This window comes from Pelecanus crispus, chromosome 9 (genome assembly GCF_030463565.1).
Source record: "Pelecanus crispus isolate bPelCri1 chromosome 9, bPelCri1.pri, whole genome shotgun sequence".
In the NCBI taxonomy this organism is placed as follows: domain Eukaryota; kingdom Metazoa; phylum Chordata; class Aves; order Pelecaniformes; family Pelecanidae; genus Pelecanus; species Pelecanus crispus.
This window is the reverse complement of record NC_134651.1, coordinates 30,041,597-30,052,836: the sequence shown is the minus strand read 5'-3', so window position 1 is coordinate 30,052,836 and position 11,240 is coordinate 30,041,597. Positions and strand designations below refer to the sequence as shown.

The following is an 11,240-nucleotide window of genomic DNA, read 5'->3' as shown; positions in this document are numbered from 1 at the left end:
GGAGGCAGGGCAGGTATGGCCCGTGGCCAGGGGCCACTGGGACCCCGGACATATTCCCAGCAGCAGTAGCTCCCTGTGAGCTTCCCACCCAGTCCTCCCCATCACTGGCCCTGTTTTGGGGAGGGCAGAAGGGTCACCTTCAGACATGTCCTGTGCATGGGGGGAGCTTGTTTCCCCACTTGCAAAACCCAGGAGAAGCTAGGGGTGGAAGGAGAAGCCCGGCTCCAAGCTTCCCATTGCTCTGAGTCTCTCTAACCTGCTCTTGCAGGGATGTCCCACAGCCACAGGAAGCCCCAAATTTTCAGCCGCACTCCTTACAGGTTCCTGGCTGGGAAGGGCAGAGTTCAGCCAGCATTCAGCATAGCAGTCCCACCAAGACCAGTGATCCTCAATGGAGTCCTAAGCCATCTTCCAGGGAGGAGTTGGCAGCAAAGCTGGTATTTTATGCCATTGTTCTGCATAATACAAGCTAAAACCCATTGCAGAGACATGCACAAGATCTCCTGGTCCCCAGGTACACTAGGATTTAGAAAAACAGAGCTGCCAATAAATGCCAAGTGATGCACAAAAGAGAAGGCACCAGCCTGGCTGGTGATGGCTCCAGCTGGGCTGCCAGCACCCAAGCAGCCAGAGCAGTCCCTGGGGATGCTCCCTGAGAAGCATTAATGTGACAGCTATTAAAAATAAAAGTCAAATGACAGCAGCAAACAAAAAGCTTAGAGGGGAAGAGCTGGGGAGCAGCATGGCATGGCTGTGAAAGACTTAAGGAAACCTTAGTTTGAACACCAGGAGAACTTCTGGTCTTCCAGAAGACCAAGCAGCTGAGCAGGGTGGGAAGGGCTTGGAGGTGGCTGACAAAGTTAGTGGAGAGGTTGGGGACCAGAAAGGTCCAGCTGTGCTTGGAGATGCCATTGAGGAGTGCCTGCTGCGGGGTCTTAGGAGGGCAGGAACAGGTCTTGTGAGAAAGAGGAGGAAGATCCCACCAGGATGGACTTACCAGAGCACTACACACAGGAAACTACATCGACATTTCTAGGCAACTCCATCCTTTTCCCCCATTGACATGGGGGAAATAGGATCCCAATGGAATTTTGGGGAATGCAGAGATGCTCTTGAGCATTTTTTTCCCCCTCTCCCATGCAGCTGCACCTCAAATCACTGCCCCAGTGAGCTGGGAAGGGCAGTGTTTCAGCCAGGGGGTCACCACCCCTAGACCCCATCCCCCCAGCGGCACCTCCATCTCGTCCCATCACATGGGAAAAAGAGTACCTGTGGGTCAATATTTGGGATTTTTTTATTAAAATATTGTTATACCAAGTGGAATGCTACAGCAATCTCGGTATAGGGTGGCATAACGAAACAGCCAGGTTTACGTTTAAATACTTAAGATAACTTAAAACGCACAAACAAGAACTCATCGTCTTTGGCAGGAAAAAAAAGTTCACAGCACGAAAAAAAATACTTAAAAAGAAATACCAATATTAATATAAAATATATTAAGTTGTGGGGTTTTTTTTTCCTCTTTCATAATTTTTCGTTGGTTTGTTTTCCACTTTGTAAACAATGCATGAGAACCGAACGCATTTTTTATGTGTCTGGGAGAGAAAAATAAAAAATGCAGTTGTCCAGCAAATGCACACGTTTAAAGAAGAAAGAAAAAATATATACACAAAGGGGAAGGACAGGAAGCGTCTGAGCTCAGAGGAGTGAGACATCAGCGCTGGCTACAGGCAGAAGCCAGCTGCCAGTAGCCGGGGGATGTGGTGATGGGATGAAGCCACAAGAGCACATCTCACCACCTCCATCAGCTATCCTTGGCTCACTCTGAGCATTCCACCTCCGGTTTCAAGGGGATTTCTCGTCCACCTTTCCCTCAATTATCATTTTCTCTTTTGCTTCACCGCCACCCCATCCCAAACCCCTTACCCACCCGTGATAAAAATCCAGAAGTAGGATGCAGGTGATGGATGCAGATGATGGAGGTTTGGGGCTCCCAGCGCTCGGCTTGGCCACGTGGATCCGGGCGGTCGATGGGACCCATGGAGGATCCCTCCCGGCTCTGTCCTTGCAGACATGTCAGCTTGTGGGTACAGTTTGGGTGAACAGAGATGGATTTTCCAGTCAGAGGCCAAGAACCTGGGTGGGTGCAGAAGGCCAAGACCCACAGGTGGGATGGGGATGAAGCCAGCGAGGGAGGGGATGGGAAGAAGCCCCCTGCCTTGGGAAGGAGGAGAGGCTGAAACGATAAATACGTTTGCTCCCATTGTATAAAACCTGGGTCTATTTACAGGGTCGCCACTGCAGGGTCCCCGGGCTCCAGTGCGCCCTGCGCAGCTGGGGGCCCGTGTGGGTGCCGAGTGGGGCGGGTGGCCCTCCCATGCACGGAGGCCACCCGCTGAGACTGGCTGTGGGGATGCCGCTGAACTCCAGGCTCGGTCCTCCTTCCCGCAGGCTCCTCTGTCCTGGGCAGGTGCAGGCAGGGTGGCTCTGCCTGTGCGGCAGGCAGGGAGGGCAGAGGGGCCAGCGTGCAACCCCTGGGTGGACTTAAATCAAGATCTCCACCATGCTGGACAGGTCTGGGGCTCTGGCAGCAGCTGAGCTCTCTGCAGGGAAAGAAAGTGAGAGCTGGAGGAGAGGTGAAGAGCATTGGCATGGTGCCTACCCCACTGAAGGGCCAACAGCAAGCATACCACTGGTCCAGCCTCCCCCCAAGGTATTCGAGAAAAAAGCTCTGCACCTTAAAAATAAAAAAGCAACGAGTGATTGCAGGGATTCAAACCCACCAGACTCAACTGAGGCCTTTAAAATGCCTTAAAAAAAATCACCAATGCTTGTGCAAAGCCCGTCTTCTGGATGCCAAGCTCACATGCTGGAGCATCCCCTGCTCTCCCCCGTGCCACCCCTGGGGGACTCACCCAGCAAACTGGCCGGGCGCTCAGTGCCCTCGCCCTGGCCACCGCTCTCGGATGCCCCGTCTGTCTGTGTGCTGCCGTCCTTGCTGCCGTGCTTGGAGTGGGAGGGCAGGGGTAGGGCAGTGGGCACTGCTGCCCCTTCGGTGGTGACTTTGCCTGCTGGAGAGACTCCATTAGGGATTGCCAGCTCCTCTGGCCAGTCCCTATGGCTCACTGGAGAAATCCCCCCTCCCCAATCTCTCTACTTCCAAAACCACAGCAGAAATTGCAGGCAACTCCCTGCCACTGAGCAAAGGCAGGGAACGGGCAGGTGCCTCTATTTACCTGTGCTGCTCCGGGAGCTGCCCTCGGCCAGCCGGTCGCTCTGGCCAGCCCCCGGCCAGCTCAGGGCAGCAGAGGCAGCAAAGATGGAGGGCACCGACTTGGCTGGCCGCAGGGAGCCCTGGAGGGCTTTGCTGGGGTCCCTCCGTGAGCGCTGCTGCAGGACCTTGATGACAGCATCCTTCTCCAGGATTTGGGCATGAAGGGCTTTTAGTCTGGAGAGAAGAGGCAGAAGCTGAGGTAGGAGCTGGAGGTAGGGGAGGAGGATGCTGGCACTTCCCGGCCAGACCATGGTGCAAGCTCGTCAGCGAGGTGGGCCTACCTGTTCTCCATCTCCTGGTGCTTGTGGCTGGCCAGGAGGAGGTCCTCATTGAAGCTGCTGTTGGGGGAGTGCCGCGGGGAATGGCTGATGAGGGTGGTGTCCCGCTGGGCGGCCGCGGTGGCTGCAGCGTCCATAGCAAACTGCCGCATGGTGCACTCCTCCAGGTACTTCTGCTCCCACTTGGTCATGTCAGCCTCCAGGGCCAAGATCTTCTCCTCCTTCTCCCTCAGCTGCTCGGAAAGCGTGTGGGCACTCAGCTCTGGCGTCCCCCTGCCCACGGTGCCCGCCTGCCTCTGCAGTGGCAAAAAAAAACCCAAAGGAGAGGATGAGGAGGTGATGGGAGGATGCTGCACCCACCATGTCTTGCTGGGACCCACTGCTGTGTTTCACCGTCACCCACCTGCTGAGCCCGCAATATCTTCAGCTCCTGCTCCAGGCGGGTGCGGAGCCGCAGCTCAAGCTGCTCCCGCTTCTCACAGGCGGCCTGGAGCTGGCCCAGGGCTGCCTGCAGCCGCTCCACCTTCTCCACATAGGCCCGCTTCTTCCGCAGCTCAGCCTCTGCCTTGGCTGCCCGTGCCTGGGCGCTGCCCAGTGCCTGCTCCAGCAGCTCTGCCCGCCGCCGCTGGTCCTCGTTGGCGCTGCGCAGCAGGGAGACCTCCCGCTCCAGCTTCTCCTTCTCCTGCTGGTGCTCATAGCCTGCAAGAGACCCCCAAGCCTCAGCCGAGGAAGCTTCGCCGCCCTAAGGCTTGTCCATGAAGCCCCACGGGGGCTCTTTGCTCCCCTAAACCTCGTCATGCCACCCCTTCCCCAGCACACAAGTATATGGGGGCCAGAGGCATCCCAGCCGCATGAGCAGATGGCCAAAAGCCTCCGTTTGCCATCTCACAGCCCAAATTTTGGCTCATGGAGGGTAAAAGCCACCCAGCGTGAATCCAAACACCTTAGGGAAGGGGATGTGGTTCCTCCCACATAACACCAACACTGTGTCTCTGCTAAAATAACGGATTTAGGTACATTTTCCCTCCAAAAAGCCCAGGCTTGCACAGCTGCGAGGCGGAGGAGGGAGGAGAGAGAGAACGGCTGAGCTGGTGCGGGGCGGGAGTGCGGGCTTGGTGCTGGAAGAGCCGGCGCGGCAGCAGGAATGTGGAGAATGCGGGTCACGCCGCCGGCCGGCCGGCCGGGATTAATGGCTCAGGTCCAGCGCCAAGAGCAGCTTCATTCTCCGTGGGGAAGGGCGAGAGCTGCTGCCCGCCACCCGCCTCCTCCTCCTCCAGCTGAAAGGGAGCGCACCGAGCCCCGCCGCCCTGCTCACGGATGCCATGGGGAGCTGGACGAGGATGGGCATCCCCCGGGACTTACTCTGCGCGAGAAGTTTGGCCACGCTGCCCTGGTTGCTCTCCTGGCTTTCCTGGGTCCTGCAGGCCAGTTGCTTGTTTGCCGATTCCAACCGCTCTGGTCCAAAGGCAATTAAACCCAATTAAGATTTAAATACAAGATTTTTGGCCAGAGGAAGTGGGAGAAGCCTGGCTTCCTGTGGAAACACCTTGGGGGGAAAAGATGAGGGACGGAGTGAACCCGCAGGGATGGGGACACGGAACGTCCCTCACCTTTCAGGTCCCGGTTGAAGTCCTGGAGCCGCCGCATCTCGCCGTCTCTCTTGTTCCTCATGGCTTTCTCCAAGGCTTCCCGCTTGGAAGATGCCTTGACAAGGTTTTCGTAATCCTCTGAGATGCGCTGGATCTCGCTCTCCAGCTGGGGCAGAGGAAGGGACAGGCCAGAGTTAGATATTTGTGGAATGAGGAAAGGAAAGGGAGATGTTGGCCAAAGCTCACCCGGCTCGCTCAGCCCAACCCAAGCTGCCAGAGGAGAAAAGCGCACCCATGGGACCCGCCCAGGCTGACCCCCAGTGCACATTTTGGGGGGAAAACTAATTTTTTCTGCCTTTCTTCTTGCAGAAGAGTCCCTCCACAGGTTTTGGCTTCGCCGTAGCCCAGCCGGCGGGGAACAGCCGCCCCTTATACACAGCCACACAAAGGGCTTTCTGTGGTGGCTGGGGATGGAGGGGACAGGCGGAGGGAGGGGGTCACCGGAGAATGGGCTCCTTCTCCCCTGTCCCGGCTGCCACACTGCTGAAACACAGCTGCTTGGAGGGGAACAAGCCACCGGACGGAGGGAGAGAAGGGATTAAAACACTAAAGGGAGTGACTTTTCACAGCAGCTGGTTGAGCATCCCCCCAGGCAGGGGGACACAAAGCCCTGGCCGTGGGGCTGCTGCTGTTCACTCACCTTCTGGATGCGGCTTGCCTTCTCGGCGCAGCTCTCCAGCTCCTGCCGCAGCTTCTCACTCTCCCACTGGAGCCTCTCATTCTCCCGCAGGACTGCGTCTGCCCGGGCCAGGCGGCTGCTGGCTGAGACTGCCTGGGCACTCACCAGTGCGTCCACGCCGGCAGGACCCAGCGTGCCAGGGCCCAGGGCACCCGTTGGTGGCAGGAAAGCAGTGGGGACAGAGGTGGGCAGTACCCTGCAGGGAGGGAGGAGAAGGATGCTCAAGAGGCTTGGCAGGGTGGGAGAGCCAGCTGCATCTCCAGCATCCCATCGACCGCTCTAAACCCATGGGCCAAGCAAGTGCCGGTGCCTCCGGGTCACCCCAAAGTTAGGAGGGAGGTCCTGGGAAGTGCCTATTCTGCTTTTCAGAGCTGGGAAGTGTTTGCTTTCTAAAAGGTGCTCATCCAAGCACCCTCAAAGATGAAATAAACCCTGTCTCGCAGGGATGCCTTGACCTGACAACTCCAGGACCTGGCTGGTGGGTCAGGATGGGCTTCCAGACCCCCAGGCCCAACCTATTGCTGGGGATGCTGCAGACGGATGACAGCTCAGCAAAGGATGCACCTTGGAAGCTGGCAGCACTGCCCCTTGTTTTCTGGGCAAAGCAAGGGTTCCTGGCACAGCTCCTCACCACCAAACTATTAATTCGTCCTCGCTATATGCGGAGGAGCAAGGCCAGCCTGGCTGCCCCTCACATGGCTGCTCTGAGTTCCTCGACATCCCACAGCCGCCTCGAATACCCCAAGTGGGGTGGCTGTGTACGGTCTGGCCCTGCTCTGCCACGGGCTGCCTGCCAAGGGCCTGCATTCCTGTGGGATGATATAGGAGCGAGGAAGAATAAATACATCTTCCTCGCAGCTCCCCTTCCCCTCTTTGTTCCTTGGAAGGAGAAGGTTTTCCTGCTGGAGATGCTATCGCTCTCTGCTCGGATAGGTCAGTAGGGCTGGGAACAGAGTGCGTCCTCCCATCGAGCCTCCAATTCCTTTCTTCCCATTGTTTTCAGCACTGGAAGAAGTTGCTTCCAGGCCTCCCCAAATGCAAAGCAATGCCTGGACCTCTGGGCTCCCCAGACCTCTCCGCAGCCCTCTCGGAGAGATCCTGGGGCTTTGCCAGAGGCATCAAGCTGCCAAAGGGAAGGGGAGAGCTGCCTGGCACTGCTCATTGCCTCCACTAACTGCCCCACACCAGCCCAGGCTCAGCTCAGCAGCAAACCCACAGCACTGGGAGAAAACCGGGGTGGGTTTCCACAGAGTGGGGAGCGCGTTTGCCTTCCACCCTGCCCCATGCTTGTTCTAAATTTAGGCATTTCCTGAGCTGGTTCCAGCTCCTAAATTAACCCCAAATTCCTCCCAGCACATGGGGAAGGGGCAGGGTCTGCAGAGGCAGCGGGATTTTCATCACCAGTTGGAAAAACCCAACTGTGCTGGGGAAAACTGGGGAGAGGAGAGGACCGGAGGGGTCCCCAAAGAACCCTGTGGGCTGAGCCGGAGGATAAGAGGTTCAGCAACGGCTGCCCCAGGCCCCCCACTGCTCTCTGCATCCCACATCTTCCGAGCATCCATCCTGGCTGCTCCTGGGGCACCACGTCTCGAGGCACCCAGTGGGGGACCCCAAAGTGGGGCCCAGGGGCTGCAGGTTACCTGAGTTCGGGATGCTGAAATGCAGGACCTTCCCCGGAGCAGGGTTGGGGTTCAGCCAAGTAAGCGTCCTGGGAAGGGATGATGTAGGGATACTCCGGGGGGGGTCCCTGCAGCTCTGGCCCCTCAAGGTGCTGCCCTCTCAGGGCAGCGAGCTGGTGGTGGCGGGAGAGCTGGGGGTAGCTGTGGGAGGCGCTGATGGGGCTCTGTACTTTGGCCCCGTTCCTCTCTAGCGACATCCGCATCAGCCGCTCGCTCAGCGAACGCACGTGGCCATGCTTCAGGTCCTTCAGCCCCTCGTCAGGGCATCGGGTGCCACTCTCGACCCCACGTGGACCATTTTCACCCCGAATTCCTGGGCTGGCCCCTCTGGGCTGCTGCCCACCCCGCTGCAAGGCGTAGTACTGGGAATGTGCCTTGGCCTCCTCATAGGTTGGGAGCTCCTCGCCCTTGTGCTGTGGCTGGCAGAGCCGATAGACATTGTTCTCCAAGTAGACATGGTCGGAGTGATGCTCCTGGCCCTGGGGCTCCTGCCGCGTGGATTGCTGCACCATTTGGCTCTCCTCCGGGCTGAGGCTCTCCAAGGAGGAGCGGGGGCTGCCGGCACCGCCACCGCCACGCAGGGCCTGCTGCTGGATGGCCAGCAGCGTGCGGTTCTCTGTGAGGTTCCCATAACGCAGCTGCTCCTGGATCAGGCGGTGCAGGACCGTCCCGTTTGAGTCTTCCGCTGTCCTCATCTCCACCCGCGCCGTCGGCAAAGCCACGTTTCCACCCGAGAAGGGCGTCCCTGGGGACCTTAGCAGCAACCAGCCACACCGAGGCACCTGTGCGGGAAAAAGAGGGGATAACTGGGAACTGGCCCAGGCAGGAACACAGCACAGACCCTGACCGACAAGGGTTTGTTTTCCAGGAATCCTGCTCAGCATGCTGGCAGGCTGGCCGGGACGTGCCGGCTGTGCAGGAGCCCGTGGTGGTGGTGGCAGTGGGAGCGCGGACGCAGCCTGCTCGCTGTGGCGGCTGAGCGCTGGCGCTTTTATCACACCCATGGCCGGGGCTGGCTCCCGGGGGCCGGGGCCGGGGCCGGGGCCAGAGCCGGGGCCGGCTTGGAGGTCGGGGCTGGCTCTGGTGCTGGCTCCCCACGGACCCAGCACCTTCCCCTGGGACCGGCGCTGCCCCGGGGATGGGGGACGAGGCGGCTCCGGGGGACCGGGCACGGAGCCACCGGGAGGCGGGCAGGACCCCCCCCCCCCCACCGCCGCCGCCCCCGCAGCCAGGGAGATCGCGGTGCCGGCGGGTCCCGGTGCCAGTGGGAGCCCCGCCGGAGCGGCACTTACCGGGACATGGCGGAGCGGGGAGGCGGCGGTGCTGCCCGGGGAGCGCGGCGGCAGCACTGGGCGTCCCGCCGGCGGCGGGGGCCGGCCCGGGCGCTGCTATGCCCGGAATGCAGGGGCCGGACCCGCCCGCTCCGCTCCGCACCGCCCCTCCCCGGCCCGCCGGGGCCGCTGCCGGCAGGGGGAGCAGACACGGACGCGGACGCGGACGCGGACTCGGGGCTGGTGGGGCAGCCGCAGCTGGCCCGGGCTGGCGGCCTCAGACCCCCGGGGAGGGGAGAGAGCGGGATGTGCATCCCCGATCCGCGCTCCCGCCCTCCTCAAAATCACGCCAGAACTCTCCAGGCCTTGCCCGCGCCCACCGGAGCCCACCGGCACCACGAGCCCCGACGGTGTCGCTCCCAGCCCCGCACGCGTGCGGGCAGCGCGCCACGCGCGCGCAGGGTTGCTCGGGGCGCTGGGCCGGCCGGGGCCCGGGGGCGCGCGCCCAGGGTGGGCAAGGGGCGCGCGCGTGCCACGGGCGCCCGCAGGCTGCGGGGCCGGGGCGGGGGGGGGGGGGGGGCAGGGCAGAGCGCGCGGGGAGCCGGCGCGCGCTGCGTGCGTGCGGGGAGCTCGCAGCTGCCGGGACGGGACGGGGGGGGGGGGGCAGCGAGCTCTGCCCGCCAGCTGCCCGGCGGCGTAAATCTCCCGGTTCAGTCCCGGAGAGACGCGCCATTGTCCGCGGGACCAACCCAGCCCCACAAAAGCCTGCCGGCCCCATCTGCTCTGCCCTCGCTCCCCCCTGCCTTGCGCCCTCCCTCCTCGCATCCCCCCAGCTGGGGGATGTCGGCTCGCTGCGACTGCAGCCGTCCCCGCCGCCTCTTGCCTGTCGGGCGCTGGGCTCGGCAGCTTTGGGCGAGCCCCCGCCTCTCTCCTGGCCTCAGTTTCCCTTTTCGGGCAGATGCCGTTTGCAGCACGGCCACGGGACCACAGCGGGGCTTGGCCACCCACCACACTGGGGGACATGAGAGGATGGAGGGAGCCATCAGGGACCAAATTCCTTTTCCCCTTTCAACACCAAAGAGCCCCAGCTCATCTTCAGGGGAACACCAAGAACCCCAAAGCAGAGAAACGCAAGCCCCATCTCGGCCCCAAGCACCCAAGGCTGCCAGTGCAGAGCCCGAAGCCACGGCTGCCTGCAGGGCCCCGAGATGGCAGATGGTCGGAGGGGAGACAGCGGCAGCAAGGCAGGTGCAGGGGAAAATTGCTAATTAGCTACGGGACATTAAGCTCCCATTCTTGCGAGAGGGAACTCAGCATCTTCTGACTGGCACAGAGCCAGGAGGCAGGTCTAGGGAGGGGGGACATGGGGGTCTCCAGCCTTGTCTCCTTGCTTTACTGCTTCTGCTGGTGTGAAATCCACACCATCCCACCCCGGTGTCACCCCTGGGCCACCCCAAGCACCCTGAAAGCCACGGGATGTGATAGCAGGCACGGGGCTGCAGGCACAGCTCTCTCCCTCTGGGTTTTCTTCCAAAAAATGGGGGGAAAAAAATCCCCAACATGGAGCAGGTAACAGACTCAAAGGCAGGGGAGCACACAGAGAAGGTGCACAGGGAGAAGGAGTCGGTGCTTGGAGGAAGAGGAGCACTGTGTTACAGACCCAGAGATGAAGGACACGGCTTTGGCATGGTCAGTCTGGATTTGGGCTTAACAAAGCCTAACAGCATCCCCACCCAGGCAGGTCCTGAGCCTGCACTTAGCGCCCAGGAGCTCATCAAACAGTAACGGGGCTCAAGAAACTAGTTCTTCAGCACAGTTCTACCAGCAACAAGTCAAATCTGCCTGGCTGGGGCTTTGGAGGTGGAAATCAGCCTTGCAGGTGTGGGGGAAAACCCGAAACCCCCAGCGAGGGTCTACCCCTTCGTGGGGAGGAGAGGAAGGCATGGCTCTTGTCCCTGTGTCCCCAAACACATGCTGAGCCTGGAAACACCAGCCCAGGCCCGGCACTGGGTGGACAGATGGACGGATGGATGGATGGACAGATGCACCATTCTGAGACACCAAGCCTGGCAGCAGCAGCGGTGGGCAGGGGGGGATGGCTGTGTCTCTGCCCTGCTCTTTCCCGAGGGGATGGGGTGACCCACTCTGAGCCCTGAGGGAGCCAGCCCAGCTTCCCCAGTAGCCAGGCTGCCTCTCCTGGCTCATATTATCTACGCCTGCGTCATCCCGCTTCCCTTCCTATCTTAACACTGCTCTATTTTTGGCAGCAGGAAACCCCTCCTGGGCTGATAACACCCCTTTGGAAAGTCATCCAAAGAGTTTCCTCTTCTTCTTTCTAATGCTGGAGGTAAGAAAAGCCTCAGTCTTTTCGCTTTCCCCTGGAGAAGGTGAAATAGCAGCTGGCAGCCCC

At 60.6% G+C, this 11,240-nt stretch overlaps 1 protein-coding gene across 1 annotated transcript; it reads right to left on the bottom strand.

The window, feature by feature from the left end:
• Window positions 1–2,544: 2,544 nt before the first annotated feature.
• AMOTL2 (angiomotin like 2) lies at window positions 2,545–8,254 on the bottom strand. The gene is made up of 9 exons (XM_075716507.1): window positions 7,521–8,254; window positions 5,842–6,076; window positions 5,163–5,307; window positions 4,915–5,007; window positions 3,956–4,251; window positions 3,556–3,848; window positions 3,237–3,448; window positions 2,916–3,071; window positions 2,545–2,603 (listed from the first exon to the last, which is right to left on the bottom strand). Exons 1-9 carry the CDS (start codon window positions 8,252–8,254, stop codon window positions 2,545–2,547), a joined length of 2,223 nt encoding a protein of 740 aa, XP_075572622.1.
• Between the last annotated feature and the right edge of the window lie 2,986 nt (window positions 8,255–11,240).